General features: G+C 52.4%; 1 protein-coding gene across 2 annotated transcripts in view; it reads left to right on the top strand.

Moving 5' to 3' along the window:
• The window catches only part of LOC144488176 (dual specificity tyrosine-phosphorylation-regulated kinase 1A-like), a 60,195-nt gene that overhangs the window by 26,174 nt on the left and 17,499 nt on the right, over positions 1 to 16,522 (top strand). For both annotated transcript variants that reach the window (XM_078206200.1, XM_078206199.1), the window contains exons 7-9: positions 740 to 886; positions 999 to 1,139; positions 1,631 to 1,934. In XM_078206200.1, coding sequence (XP_078062326.1) covers positions 740 to 886; positions 999 to 1,139; positions 1,631 to 1,934 — 592 coding nt within the window. The remainder of the gene's footprint in view (positions 1 to 739; positions 887 to 998; positions 1,140 to 1,630; positions 1,935 to 16,522) is intronic.

The following is a 16,522-nucleotide window of genomic DNA, read 5'->3' on the forward strand; positions in this document are numbered from 1 at the left end:
TTACAGACTGGAATCTAATCGAGGGGTTCGGGGTGGTTTATATATAGAATAACAGATACCCGGGAGTGAGTTACAGACTGGAATCTAATCAAGGGGTTCGGGGTGGTTTATATATAGAATAACAGATACCCGGGAGTGAGTTACAGACTGGAATCTAATCGAGGGATTCGGGGTGGTTTATATATAGAATAACAGATACCCGGGAGTGAGTTACAGACTAGAATCTAATCGAGGGGTTTGGAATGGGTTTATATATAGAATAACAGATACCCGGGAGTGAGTTACAGACTGGAATCTAATCGAGGGATTCGGGGTGGTTTATATATAGAATAACAGATACCCGGGAGTGAGTTACAGACTGGAATCTAATCGAGGGGTTTGGAATGGGTTTATATATAGAATAACAGGTACCCGGGAGTAAGTTACAGACTGGAATCTAATCGAGGGGTTTGGAATGGGTTTATATATAGAATAACAGGTAGCCGGGAGCTGGTATCCTGTGAGATGTTGAGCTGTTATATTTGTCCCCGCTTGGGTAACTGTTTGAAGCTGCTGTGCTGGTTGATAAACATAGGAAGCCTGTTACACTGGCGACCTCTCTATAGTGTGACTCTGCCAGAGCTGTCACGCAGCCTCGTGCCTGACTGTCCACTTTGTACTGGATGTTGCTTCAGACTTCCTCCAAGCAGCCGTTGTTAAAGTGTGCAGCCTGCTTAGCCGAGTTTCTCTCTTCCCACAGATCTACCAGTACATCCAGAGCCGTTTCTATCGCTCCCCCGAAGTGCTGCTTGGCATGCCCTATGACCTGGCCATTGACATGTGGTCCCTGGGCTGTATCCTGGTGGAGATGCACACCGGAGAGCCTCTCTTCAGCGGGTCGAACGAGGTGAGATTACGGTCCTCCTGCCTGCTTACGGTGCAGTGTTGGAGCTATTGCCTCTCCCCAGCTCTGTGCTGTCGCTACCTAATGCTTCTCCTTCTCTGCTTTCCCCCTTCAGGTGGATCAGATGAATAAGATAGTGGAGGTTGTTGGCATTCCTCCCAGTCACATGCTGGAACAAGCACCCAAAGCCCGCAAGTACTTTGAGAAGCTCTCTGACGGACTATGGGTCATCAAGAAAGTGAAGGATATGAAGAAGGTATGTGTGGGGTACTGGTGGCACTAAACCGTTCGGAAAGCGGGTTTGCTGGGCTGTGTATCTGTCCTCACAGTGCATGCGGGCTGGAGAAAGGGAGCAACTCCACACGCAGCTCCCTGTATCAGGGTCAGGGGGAGGGGGTGGAGGAGAGTGCAGAGGGAGGGGGGCAAGGCGGGTTCGGGGCGAGGGCAAGGGGGGGTGAGGGGGCGGATCGGAGCGAGATGGGGGAGACGGGGGTCGGGGCGAGGGGGTATCAGGGGTTGGGGCAAGGCGGCGGGTCGGGGCGAGGAGGGGGTTGGGGCGAAGGGGTGGCGAGGTTGAGGGGGGGTCGGGGGGAGGGGGGCGAGGGGGATGGCACATGGCTAAGGGGGGCAGTGAGGGGTGGGTAACGGCGAGGGCAGGGGGTCTGGTGCCACTGGTGAGTGGGGGGTGACACTGGAAAGCAATAGGAGCAGCTGGGATTGTAACCGTACCCCCTCCTCTCCTCTCAGGAATACAAAGCAGCTGCCTCACGTAAACTCCACAACATCATTGGCATCGAGACTGGGGGTCCCAATGGGCGGCGGGCTGGTGAACCTGGCCACACACCCGCCGAGTACTTGAAGTTCAAGGACTTGATTCTGAGGATGCTGGACTATGACCCGAAAACACGAATCACCCCTTTCTATGCACTTCAACACAACTTCTTCAAGAAGACACTGGATGAAGGGACAAACACAAGTAACAGCATCTCGACCAGCCCTTCAGTGGAACACAGCCAGTCAGCTAGCACTGCCAGCTCTCTGTCCAGCTCAGGTACAGGCCCCCCTCCCTCATCCACCCACCCTCATTGCCCTGATCCACTGCCCTCCCTCCATCAACCATCCATCTTCTACAGATCAAATGCTGTGGTTGCTAGAACCTGAAAGGTGCGGGGTGGCACGGTAGCACAGTGGTTAGCACTGCTGCTTCACAGCTCCAGGGACCCGGGTGGCACGGTAGCACAGTGGTTAGCACTGCTGCTTCACAGCTCCAGGGACCCGGGTGGCACGGTAGCACAGTGGTTAGCACTGCTGCTTCACAGCTCCAGGGACCCGGGTGGCACGGTAGCACAGTGGTTAGCACTGCTGCTTCACAGCTCCAGGGACCCGGGTGGCACGGTAGCACAGTGGTTAGCACTGCTGCTTCACAGCTCCAGGGACCCGGGTGGCACGGTAGCACAGTGGTTAGCACTGCTGCTTCACAGCTCCAGGGACCCGGGTGGCACGGTAGCACAGTGGTTAGCACTGCTGCCTCACAGCTCCAGGGACCTGGGTTTGATTCCCGGCTCGGGTCACTGTCTGTGTGGAGTTTGCACATTCTCCTCGTGTCTGCGTGGGTTTCCTCCGGGTGCTCCAGTTTCCTCCCACAGTCCAAAGATGTGCGGGTTAGGTTGATTGGCCATGCTAAAATTGCCCCTTAGTGTCCTGAGATACGCAGGTTAGAGGGATTAGCAGGTGAATATGGGGGTAGGGTCTGGGTGGGATTGTGGTCGGTGCAGACTCGATGGGCCGAATGGCCTCTTTCTGCACTGTAGGGTTTCGATGATTTCTAAAAACAGAAAAAGCTAGAAAACCTCAGCAGGTCTGACAGCAACTGTGGGGAGAGAATGGAGCCAATGTTTAGAGTCTGGATGACCCTGCGTCAGAGCTGATTTTTCCTCTCTCTCTAACCCAGGGATCTATCTTCCACAGTTCATGGTCACCTTATCCCTGGTTGTAAATTCACTGTCGAGTTCAGAAGAAATCAGCCAGGGTTCCTGCTCCTGATCCCTGTCCAGTGATCCCTGGGTTAGAGAGAGGGGAAATCAGCCAGGGTTCCTGCTCCTGATCCCTGTCCAGTGATCCCTGGGTTAGAGAGAGGGGAAATCAGCCAGGGTTCCTGCTCCTGATCCCTGTCCAGTGATCCCTGGGTTAGAGAGAGAGGGGAAATCAGCCAGGGTTCCTGCTCCTGATCACTGTCCAGTGATCCCTGGGTTAGAGAGAGGGGAAATCAGCCGGGGTTCCTGCTCCTGATCCCTGTCCAGTGATCCCTGGGTCAGAGAGAGAGAGGGGAAATCAGCCAGGGATCCTGCTCCTGATCACTGTCCAGTGATCCCTGGGTTAGAGAGAGGGGAAATCAGCCAGGGTTCCTGCTCCTGATCCCTGTCCAGTGATCCCTGGGTTAGAGAGAGGGGAAATCAGCCAGGGTTCCTGCTCCTGATCCCTGTCCAGAGATCCCTGGGTTAGAGAGAGGGGAAATCAGCCAGGGTTCCTGTTCCTGATCACTGTCCAGAGATCCCTGGGTTAGAGAGAGAGGGGAAATCAGCCAGGATTCCTGCTCCTGATCACTGTCCAGTGATCCCTGGGTTAGAGAGAGAGAGAGAGGGGGAATCAGCCAGGGTTCCTGCTCCTGATCACTGTCCAGAGATCCCCTGGGTTAGAGAGAGAGGGGAAATCAGCCAGGGTTCCTGCTCCTGATCACTGTCCAGTGATCCCTGGGTTAGAGAGAGAGGGGAAATCAGCCAGGATTCCTGCTCCTGATCACTGTCCAGTGATCCCTGGGTTAGAGAGAGAGGGGGAATCAGCCAGGGTTCCTGCTCCTGATCCCTGTCCAGTGATCCCTGGGTTAGAGAGAGAGAGGGGGGGAATTAGCCAGGGTTCCTGCTCCTGATCCCTGTCCAGTGATCCCTGGGTTAGAGAAAGGGGAAATCAGCCAGGGTTCCTGTTCCTGATCCCTGTCCAGTGACCCCTGGGTTAGAGAGAGAGGGGAAATCAGCCAGGATTCCTGCTCCTGATCACTGTCCAGTGATCCCTGGGTCAGAGAGAGGGGAAATCAGCCAGGATTCCTGCTCCTGATCCCTGTCCAGTGATCCCTGGGTCAGAGAGAGGGGAAATCAGCCAGGGTTCCTGCTCCTGATCACTGTCCAGTGATCCCTGGGTCAGAGAGAGGGGAAATCAGCCAGGGTTCCTGCTCCTGATCACGGTCCAGTGATTGCTGCTGTGGAATGTGTGAGAGGAAGCCAGGACTGATTCTCTTGCAGTGTTTCTCATGGAGCAGAGTGTCTGGTGGGCTGCCCTGTAACATGTGTCTGATAATTGACGGTGTACATGATCATCCTGGTCGATTCTTGAAACCAATGATGTGCTATGCTGGAACAAGCACGAGCAGCACCAGAAAACCATTCTTATGCTCCACGAGCTTCCAGATACAACTCTGATGAAAGAATAGCAGCTTGTCTCCAGCTCCTTCTCCTGGAGTTTATATCCAGGCTTGTCAGGACACTGCTCTTTCTTTGCCAGTCAACACCATCATTCCATCTGTCTATACTCTTGTGCTTATCATCAACTTTTACTTTCTCCTTTGGCTTTTCACCTTCATTTGTGGATTCAATAAGGCAGTCGAACACTCAGTACAGTACAGGTGGGGACGGGTCTGTCACTGGATAACACTGGGGTACAGTACTGGTGGGGACGGGTCTGTCCCTGTATAATACTGTGGTACAGTACTCGTGGGGACGGGTCTGTCACTGTATAACACTGGGGTACAGTACTGGTGGGGACGGGTCTGTCACTGTATAACACTGGGGTACAGTACTCGTGGGGACGGGTCTGTCACTATATAACACTGGGGTACAGTACTGGTGGGGACGGGTCTGTCGCTGTATAATACTGTGGTACAGTACTCGTGGGGACGGGTCTGTCACTGTATAACACTGGGGTACAGTACTGGTGGGGACGGGTCTGTCGCTGTATAACACTGGGGTACAGTACTGGTGGGGGCGGGTCTGTCGCTGTGTAACACTGGGTTGCATACTGGTGGGGACGGGTCTGTCACTGTGTAACACTGGTACAGTACAGGTGGGGACGGTCTGTCGCTGTATAACACTGGGGTACAGTACTGGTGGGGATGGGTCTGTCGCTGTATAACACTGGGGTACAGTACTGGTGAGGATGGGTCTGTCGCTGTGTAACACTGGGGTACAGTACTGGTGGGGGTGGGTCCGTTTATAACACTGGGGTACAGTACTGGTGGGGACGCGTTTGTCATTCTATAACAGTGAGGTACAGTACAGGTGGGGTTGGGTCTGTCGCTGTATAACACTGGGATACAGTATTGGTGGGGATGGGTCTGTGACTGGATAACACTGGGGTACAGTACTGGTGGGTACGGGTCTGTCACTGTCTAACACTGGGATACAGTACTGGTGGGGACGGGTCTGTCACTGTATAACACTGGGGCACAGTACTGGTGGGGACGGGTCTGTCACTGTATAACACTGGGGTACAGTACTGGTAGAACATAGAACATAGAACATAGAACATTACAGCGCAGAACAGGCCCTTCGGCCCACGATGTTGCACCGACCAGTTAAAAAAAAAACTGTGACCCTCCAACCTAAACCAATTTCTTTTCGTCCATGAACCTATCTACGGATCTCTTAAACGCCCCCAAACTAGGCGCATTTACTACTGATGCTGGCAGGGCATTCCAATCCCTCACCACCCTCTGGGTAAAGAACCTACCCCTGACATCGGTTCTATAACTACCCCCCCTCAATTTAAAGCCATGCCCCCTCGTGCTGGATTTCTCCATCAGAGGAAAAAGGCTATCACTATCCACCCTATCTAAACCTCTAATCATCTTATATGTTTCAATAAGATCCCCTCTTAGCCGCCGCCTTTCCAGCGAAAACAATCCCAAATCCCTCAGCCTCTCCTCATAGGATCTCCCCTCCATACCAGGCAACATCCTGGTAAACCTCCTCTGCACCCTCTCCAAAGCCTCCACATCCTTCCTGTAATGTGGGGACCAGAACTGCACACAGTACTCCAAGTGCGGCTGCACCAGAGTTGTGTATAGTTGCAACATAACGCTACGACTCCTAAATTCAATCCCCCTACCAATAAACGCCAAGACACCATATGCCTTCTTAACAACCTTATCTACTTGATTCCCAACTTTCAGGGATCTATGCACACATACACCTAGATCCCTCTGCTCCTCCACACTATTCAAAGTCCTCCCGTTAGCCCTATACTCAACACATCTGTTATTCCTACCAAAGTGAATTACCTCACACTTCTCCGCATTAAACTCCATCCGCCACCTCTCGGCCCAACTTTGCAACCTGTCTAAGTCTTCCTGCAAACTACGACACCCTTCCTCACTGTCTACCACACCACCGACTTTGGTGTCATCAGCAAATTTGCTAATCCACCCAACTATACCCTCATCCAGATCATTAATAAATATTACAAACAGCAGTGGCCCCAAAACAGATCCCTGAGGTACACCACTTGTAACCGCACTCCATGATGAATATTTACTATCAACCACCACCCTCTGTTTCCTATCCGCTAGCCAATTCCTGATCCAATTTCCTAGATCACCCCCAATCCCATACATCTGCATTTTCTGCAGAAGCCTACCATGGTGAACCTTATCAAACGCCTTACTAAAATCCATATATACCACGTCCACTGCCTTGCCCCCATCCACCTCCTTGGTCACTTTCTCAAAAAACTCAATAAGGTTAGTAAGGCACGACCTACCTGCCACAAAACCATGCTGACTATCACCTATCAATTCATTACTCTCCAAATAACTATAAATCCTATCCCTTATAATTTTTTCCAACATCTTGCCGACAACAGAAGTGAGACTCACCGGTCTATAATTCCCGGGGAAGTCTCTGTTCCCCTTCTTAAACAGGTGGGGACAGGTCTGTCACTGTATAACACTGGGGCACAGTACTGTCACTGTATAACAGGTCTGTCACTGTATAACACTGGGGCACAGTACTGATGGGGACAGGTCTGTCGCTGAATAACACTGGGGTACAGTACTGGTGGGGACAGGTCTGTCACTGTCTAACACTGGGGTACAGTACTGGTGGGGATGGGTCTGTCACTGTATAACACTGGGGTACAGTACTGGTGGGGACGGGTCTGTTCCTGTATAACACTGGCTGCAGTACGCACAGGGACAGGTCTGTCGCTGTGTAACACTGGGTACAGTTTTGGTGGGGACGAGTCTGTCACTGTATAACACGGGGGTACAGTACTGGTGAAAACGGGTCTGTCACTGTATAACACTGGGGCACAGTACTGGTGGGGACGGGTCTGTCACTGTATAACACTGGGGTACAGTACTGGTGGGGATGGGTCTGTCACTGTATAACTCTGGGGTACAGTACTGGTGTGGATGGGTCTGTCGCTGAATAACACTGGGGTACAGTGCTGGTGGGGACAGGTCTGTCACTGTATAACACTGGGGTACAGTGCTGGTGGGGACAGGTCTGTCACTGTATAACACTGGGGTACAGTACTGGTGGGGACGGGTCTGTCACTGTATAACACGGGTACAGTACTGGTGGGGACAGGGCTATCGCTGTATAACACTGGGGTACAGTACTGGTGGGGACGGGGCTATCGCTGTATAACATTGGGGTACAGAACTGATGGGGACGGGTCTGTCACTATAACACGGGGGTACAGTACTGGTGGGAATGGGTTGGTCACTGTATAACACGGGTACAGTACTGGTGGGGATGGGTCTGTCTCTGTATAACACTGGGTACAGTACTGGTGGGGATGGGTCTGTCTCTGTATAACACTGGGTACAGTACTGGTGGGGACGGGACTGTGGCTGTATAACACTGGGGCACAGTACTGGTGGGGATGGATCTGTCACTGTATAACACTGGGGCACAGTACTGGTGGGGATGGGTCTGTCTCTAACACTGGGGGACAGTACTGATGGGGACGGGTCTGTTGCTGTATAACACTGGGGTACAGTACTGGTGGGGACGGGTCTGTCACTGTATAACACTGGGATACAGTACTGGTGGGGACGGGTCTGTCACTGTATAACACTGGGGTACAGTACTGGTGGGGTTGGGTCTGTCACTGTATAACACTGGGATACAGTACTGGTGGGGACGGGTCTGTCACTGTATAACAGTGGGGTACAGTACTGGTGGGGACGGGTCTGTCACTGTGTAACACTGGGGTACAGTACTGGTGGGGACGGGTCTGTCACTATAACACTGGGTTACAGTACTGGTGGGGACGGGTCTGTCACTGTATAACACTGGGGTACAGTACTGGTGGGGACAGGTCTGTCACTGTATAACACTGGGGTACAGTACTGGTGGGGACGGGTCTGTCACTGTATAACACTGGGGTACAGTATTGGTGGGGACGGGTCTGTCTCTAACACTGGGGTACAGTACTGGTGGGGATGGGTCTGTCGCTGTATAACAGTGGGGTACAGTACTGGTGGGGACGGGTCTGTCACTGTAACACTGGGGTACAGTACTGGTGGGGACGGGTCTGTCACTGTATAACACTGGGTTACAGTACTGGTGGGGACGCGTCTGTCACTGTATAACACTGGGGTACAGTACTGGTGGGGATGGGTCTGTCACTGTATAACACTGGGGTACAGTACTGGTGGGGACAGGTCTGTCACTGTATAACACTGGGGTACAGTACTGGTGGGGACGGGTCTGTCTCTAACACTGGGGTACAGTACTGGTGGGGATGGGTCTGTCGCTGTATAACACTGGGGTACAGTACTGGTGGGGATGGGTCTGTCACTGTATAACACTGGGGTACAGTACTGGTGGGGATGGGTCTGTCACTGTATAACACTGGGGTACAGTACTGGTGGAGACGGGTCTGTCTCTAACACTGGGGTACAGTACTGGTGGGGACGGGGCTATCACTGTATAATACTGGGGTACAGTACTGGTGGGGATGGGTCTGTCACTGTATAACACTGGGGTACAGTACTGGTGGGGATGGGTCTGTCACTGTATAACACTGGGGTACAGTACTGGTGGGGACGGGTCTGTCACTGTATAACACTGGGGTACAGTACTGATGGGGACGGGTCTGTTGCTGTATAACACTGGGGTACAGTACTGGTGGGGACGGGTCTGTCACTGTATAACACTGGGGTACAGTACTGGTGGGGACAGGTCTGTCACTGTATAACACTGGGGTACAGTACTGGTGGGGACAGGTCTGTCACTGTATAACACTGGGTTACAGTACTGGTGGGGACGGGTGTGTCACTGTATAACACTGGGGTACAGTACTGGTGGGGACGGGTCTGTCACTGTATAACACTGGGGTACAGTACTGGTGGGGACAGGTCTGTCACTGTATAACACTGGGGTACAGTACTGGTGGGGTTGGGTCTGTCACTGTATAACACTGGGATACAGTACTGGTGGGGACGGGTCTGTCACTGTATAACACTGGGGTACAGTACTGGTGGGGTTGGGTCTGTCACTGTATAACACTGGGATACAGTACTGGTGGGGACGGGTCTGTCACTGTATAACACTGGGGTACAGTACTGGTGGGGATGGGTCTGTCACGATAACACTGGGGACAGTACTGGTGGGGATGGGTCTGTCACTGTATAACACTGGGGTACAGTACTTGTGGGGACAGGTCTGTCACTGTATAACACTGGGTTACAGTACTGGTGGGGACGGGTGTGTCACTGTATAACACTGGGGTACAGTACTGGTGGGGACGGGTCTGTCGCTGAATAACACTGGGGTACAGTACTGGTGGGGACTGGTCTGTCACTATAACACTGGGGTACAGTACTGGTGGGGACGGGTGTGTCACTGTATAACACTGGGGTACAGTACTGGTGGGGACAGGTCTGTCACTGTATAACACTGGGTTACAGTACTGGTGGGGACGGGTGTGTCACTGTATAACACTGGGGTACAGTACTGGTGGGGACGGGTCTGTCGCTGAATAACACTGGGGTACAGTACTGGTGGGGACTGGTCTGTCACTGTATAACACTGGGGTACAGTACTGGTGGGGACGGGTCTGTCACTGTGTAACACTGGGGTACAGTACTGGTGGGGACGGGTCTGTCACTATAACACTGGGGTACAGTACTGGTGGGGATGGGTCTGTCACTGTATAACACTGGGGTACAGTACTGGTGGGGACGGGTCTGTCACTGTATAACACTGGGGTACAGTACTGGTGGGGACGGGTGTGTCACTGTATAACACTGGGTTACAGTACTGGTGGGGACGGGTCTGTCGCTGAATAACACTGGGGTACAGTACTGGTGGGGACTGGTCTGTCACTATAACACTGGGGTACAGTACTGGTGGGGACGGGTGTGTCACTGTATAACACTGGGGTACAGTACTGGTGGGGACGGGTCTGTCACTGTATAACACTGGGGTACAGGACTGGTGGGGGCGGGTCTGTCACTGTATAACACTGGGGTACAGTACTGATGGGGACGGGGCTATCGCTGTATAACACTGGGGTACAGTACTGATGGGGACGGGTCTGTCACTGTACAACACTGGGATACAGTACTGGTGGGGATGGGCCTGTCAGTATAACACTGGGGTACAGTACTGATGGGGACGGGTCTGTCACTGTACAACACTGGGATACAGTACTGGTGGGGATGGGCCTGTCAGTATAACACTGGGGTACAGTGTTGGTGGGGACGGGTCTGTCACTGTATAACACTGGGGTACAGTACAGCTGATGGCGCGTCTGTCACTGTATAACACTGGGGTACAGTACTGGTGGGGATGGGTCTGTCACTGTATAACACTGGGATACAGTACTGGTGGGGACGGGTCTGTCGCTGTTTAACACTGGGGTACAGTACTGGTGGGGGCGGGTCTGTCACTGTATAACAGTGGGGTACAGTACTGGTGATGACGCGTCTGTCACTGTATAAAACTGGGTACAGTACTGGTGGCGATGGGTCTTTCACTGTATAACACTGGGGTACGGTACTGGTGGGGACAGGTTGTCACTGTATAACACTGGGGTACAGTACTGGTGGGGATGCGTCTGTCACTGTATAACACTGGGGTACTGTACTGGTGGGGACGGGGCTATCGCTGTATAACACTGGGGTACTGTCCTGGTGGGGATGGGTCTGTTGCTTTATAACACTGGGGTACTGTACTGGTGGGGACGGGTCTGTCACTGTATAACACTGGGGTACAGTACTGGTGATGACGCGTCTGTCACTGTATAACACTGGGGTACAGTACTGGTGGGGACGGGTCTGTCACTGTATAACACTGGGGTACAGTACTGGTAGGGACGGGTTTGTCACTGTATAACACTGGGGTACAGTACTGGTGGGGATGGGTCTGTCACTGTATAACACTGGGGTACAGTACTGGTGGGGACGGGTCTGTCACTGTGTAACACTGGGGTACAGTACTGGTGGGGATGGGTCTGTCACTGTGTAACACTGGGGTACAGTACTGGTGGGGACGGGTCGGTCGCTGTATAACACTGGGGTACAGTCCTGGTGGGGACGGGTCTGTCACTGTATCACACTGGGGTACAGTACTGGTGGGGACGGGTTTGTCACTGTATAACACTGGGGTACAGTACTGGTGGGGACGGGTTTGTCACTGTATAACACTGGGGTACAGTACTGGTGGGGACGGGTCTGTCACTGTATAACACTGCGGTACAGTACTGGTGGGGACGGATCTGTCACTATATAACAGACGGGTTATATACGCACTTCTGAGCGGGCAGCGGAGTGAGTAGGGAGCAGAGTGAGGGCTTTGGCTCCGAGGGCTTTGGCTCCGAGGGCTTTGGCTCCGAGGGCTTTGGCTCCGAGGGCTTTGGCTCCGAGGGCTTTGGCTCCGAGGGCTTTGGCTCCGAGGGCTTTGGCTCCGAGGGCTTTGGCTCCGAGGGCTTTGGCTCCGAGGGCTTTGGCTCCGAGGGCTTTGGCTCCGAGGGCTTTGGCTCCGAGGGCTTTGGCTCCGAGGGCTTTGGCTCCGAGGGCTTTGGCTCCGAGGGCTTTGGCTCCGAGGGCTTTGGCTCCGAGGGCTTTGGCTCCGAGGGCTTTGGCTCCGAGGGCTTTGGCTCCGAGGGCTTTGGCTCCGAGGGCTTTGGCTCCGAGGGCTTTGGCTCCGAGGGCTTTGGCTCCGAGGGCTTTTGCTCCGAGGGCTTTTGCTCCGAGGGCTTTTGCTCCGAGGGCTTTTGCTCCGAGGGCTTTTGCTCCGAGGGCTTTGGCTCCGAGGGCTTTGGCTCCGAGGGCTTTGGCTCCGAGGGCTTTGGCTCCGAGGGCTTTGGCGAAAACAGGCGGAGGCAAGGAACGTTTTTTTTAATCCAAAACTACAAAGGAAATGGCAGGTATGAGTGAGAGGCCAGATTGCTGCATTCGGTGTGGGATGTGGGAGTTCCTGGAATCGACTTGCCTCCCGGTGGTCCATAAGTGTGCCAGATGCATGGAACTGCAACTCCTGCGGGACCGTGTAAGGGAGCTGGAGCTGTGGCTCGATGGCCTCAGTTTAGTTAGGGAAAATGAGATAATAAGCAGGTAGTCACACCGGGGCCTCAGAAGGAAGACAAGTGGGTCACAGTTAGGAAGGGTAAAAGTCAGAAGGGTAATGTACCAGAAAGTACCCCAGTGGCAGTCTCCCATAATACTAAGGGCTGGGCAACAGATGGGAGAGGGGAAGGGAGTGAGCAGTCAGTGGAGGGATCCCCTGTGGTTACCCTCCAAAATAGGTATATTGTTTTGGATTCTGTGGAGAGGGATCTCTCCAGGGGTAAGCCACGAAGACCAGACCGCCTGCCCAGAGACAGGCTCAGAGGCCCAGAAGGGAAAGAAGGGGATTCGGAGAGAAATAGTGGTGGGGGATGCGATGGTTAGAGGCACGGACAGGCGGTTCTGTGGGTGCGAACGAGAATCCAGGATGGTAGTCTGCCTCCCTGGTGCCGGGGTACTGGATGTCTCCGAGAGGGTAGGAAGCATATTAAAAAGGGAAGGTAATCAAACAGATGTAATTGTACACATTGGTGAAAATGACGTAGGTAGAAAGAGCAGGGGGGGTCATACGAGAGCAATTCAGGGAGATGGGTGCTAGGCTAAAAAATAAGGCCTCTAGGGTAGCAATCTCTGGACTGCTCCCAGTGCCTAGTGCTAGTGAGGCCAGGAACCAGGAGATTCTACAATTGAACACGTGGCTAAAGGACTGGTGCAAGAGGGAAGGTTTCAAATTCATCGATCATTGGGAAGTCTTCATAAGAGGATGGCACCTGTACGGAAAGGATGGGTTACACCTTAACTGGAAGGGCACAAATATCCTGGCTGGGAGTTTTGCGAGAGTGTTTCGGCAGGGTTTAAACTAGTGTGGCAGGGGGGTGGGGATCAAAACAGTAGGTCAGTAAATACTGAGGCTGGGGTCGAGCTGGGGGCCAGGTCAAAGCTAGCTAAGAAGAGGAGCATTCTGGAGCAGGATGACCTGAGTGGGCCTGGAGGTCTGGAGTGCATCTGCTTCAATGCGAGGAGCGTAACGGGTAAAACAGACGAACTTAGGGCCTTAATGCTTACGCGGAATTTGGATGTGGTTGCGGTGACGGAGGCATGGTTAAAAGGACAGGACTGGCAGCTGAATATTCCGGGGTATAAGTGTTTTAGGCGAGACAGAGGAGGGGCTAAAAAAGATGGGGGAGTAGCGGTATTAGTTAGGGAGCATATTACAACGGTGCAGAGGGTGGACAACTTAGAGGGGTCATGTAATGTGGGTGGAGCTCAGAAACAGGAAAGGTGCAATCACTATGCTGGGGGTATACTACAGGCCACCCAACAGCCCACGGGAAGTGGAGGAACGGATATGTCAGGAGATTCTGGATAAGTGCAGAAAAAATAGGGTTGTTGTAGTGGGAGACTTCAATTTCCCTGGTATAGACCGGAAAGTGCTTAGGGCTGGGCGTCTGGACGGGGAGGAATTTGTAAAATGCGTACTGGAAGGTTCTTTGGAACAGTATGTAGATAGCCCAACTAGAGAGGGGGCTATACTGGATCTAGTTCTGGGAAATGAGCCCGGTCAGGTCGTCAAAGTTTCGGTAGGGGAACATGTGGCAAATAGTGACCACAACTCTGTTAACTTTAGGATAGTAATGGACAAGGACGAGTGTTGTCCTAAGGGTAGGGTGCTAAATTGGGGGAAGGCTAACTATAGCCGGATTAGGCAGGAATTGGTGGCCGTTGATGGGGAGAGGCTGTTCGGGGGTAAGTCCACGTCTGGCATGTGGGAGTCTTTTAAGGAACAGTTGATAAGGCTGCAGGACAGGCATGTGCCTGTAAGAAGGAAGGATCGGAAAGGTAGGATTCGAGAGCCGTGGATAACCAGGGAAATTGAGGGACTGGTCAAAAAAAAAAGGGAGGCGTACGTTAGGTCCAGGCAACTGAAAACAGATGGAGCTCTGGAGGAATAGAGAGAGTAGGAAAGAACTCAAACGGGGAGTTAGAAGGGCAAAAAGAGGTCACGAACTGTTCTTGGCAGATAGGATTAAGGAGAATCCTGAGGCATTTTATTCATATGTTAGGAACAAAAGAGTTGTCAGGGAAAAAGTCGGACCTCTCAGGGACAGAGGGGAATTATGCTTTGAACCTAAGAGAAAAGGGGAGATCCTAAATGAATACTTTGCATCGGTTTTCACAAAGGAGAGGGACTTGTTAACTGGGAGTGTCTCAGAGGGAGGTGTTGACCCGTTAGAGAGAATCTCCATTACAAGGGAGGAAGTGTTAGGTTTTTTAGGGAACATTAAAACTGACAAATCCCCAGGGCCTGATGGCATCTATCCTCGACTGCTCAGGGAGACAAGAGATGTAATTGCTGGGCCTCTGACGGAAATCTTTGTCTCTTCATTGGACACAGGTTGGAGGATTGGAGGATAGCGAATGTGGTACCATTATTTAAGAAGGGTAGCAGGGATAACCTGCGTAATTATAGGCCAGTGAGCTTGACGTCCGTGGTAGGGAAGTTGTTGGAGAGGATTCTTAGAGACAGGATGTATGCGCATTTAGAACGGAACAATCTCATTAGTGACAGACGGCATGGTTTTGTAAGAGGGAGGTTGTGCCTTACAAATTTGGTGGAGTATTTTGAGGAAGTGACAAAAACGGTTGACGAAGGAAGGGCCGTGGATTTCGTCTATATGGATTTCAGTAAGGCATTTGACAAAGTCGCTCATGGCAGGTTGGTTAAGAAGGTTAAGGCTCATGGGATACAAGGAGAAGTGGCTAGATGGGTAGAAAACTGGCTTGGCCACAGGAGGCAGAGGGTAGCAGTCGAAGGGTCTTTTTCCGGCTGGAGGTCTGTGACCAGTGGTGTTCCGCAGGGCTCTGTACTGGGACCTCTGCTATTTGTGATATATATAAATGATTTGGAAGAAGGTGTAACTGGTGTTATCAGCAAGTTTGCGGATGACACGAAGATGGCTGGAATTGCGGATAGCGATGAACATTGTCGGACAATACAGCAGGATATAGATAGGCTGGAAAATTGGGCGGAGAAATGGCAGATGGAATTTAATCCAGATAAATGCGAAGTGATGCATTTTGGAAGAACTAATGTAGGGAGGAGTTATACAATAAATGGCAGAGTCATCAGGAGTATAGAAACACAGAGGGACCTAGGTGTGCAAGTCCACAAATCCTTGAAGGTGGCAACACAGGTGGAGAAGGTGGTGAAGAAGGCATATGGTATGCTTGCCTTTATAGGACGGGGTATAGAGTATAAAAGCTGGAGTCTGATGATGCAGCTGTATAGAACGCTGGTTAGGCCACATTTGGAGTACTGCGTCCAGTTCTGGTCGCCGCACTACCAGAAGGACATGGAGGCGTGAGAGAGAGTGCAGAGAAGGTTTACCAGGATGTTGCCTGGTATGGAGGGTCTTAGCTATGAGGAGAGATTGGGTAAACTGGGCTTGTTCTCCCTGGAAAGACAGAGAATGAGGGGAGACCTAATAGAGGTGTACAAGATTATGAAGGGTATAGATAGGGTGAACAGTGGGAAGCCTTTCCCAGGTCGGAGGTGACGATCACGAGGGGTCACGGACTCAAGGTGAGAGGGGCGAGGTATAACTCAGATATTAGAGGGACGTTTTTTACACAGAGGGTGGTGGGGGCCTGGAATGCGCTGCCAAGTAGGGTGATGGAGGCAGACACGCTGACATCGTTGAACACTTACCTGGATAGTCACATGAGCAGTCTGGGAATGGAGAGATACAAACGAATGGCCTAGTTGGACCAATGAGCGGCACAGGCTTGGAGGGCCGAAGGGCCTGTTTCCTGTGCTGTACTGGTCTTTGTTCTTTGGTGTGGACGGGTCTGTCACTGTATAACACGGGTACTGTACGGGTGGGGACGCGTCTGTCACTGTATAACACTGGGGCACAGTACTGGTGGGGATGGGTCTGTCTCTGTATAACACTGAGGTGCAGGACCGGTGGGGACGGATCTGTTGCTGTATAACACTGGGGTACAGTACTGAGGGGGACGGATCGATCGCTGTATACTACTGGGGTACAGTACTGGTGCGGATGGGACTG

The sequence above is a fragment of the Mustelus asterias genome, unplaced genomic scaffold (assembly GCF_964213995.1).
Source record: "Mustelus asterias unplaced genomic scaffold, sMusAst1.hap1.1 HAP1_SCAFFOLD_1353, whole genome shotgun sequence".
Classification (NCBI taxonomy): Eukaryota; Metazoa; Chordata; class Chondrichthyes; order Carcharhiniformes; family Triakidae; genus Mustelus; species Mustelus asterias.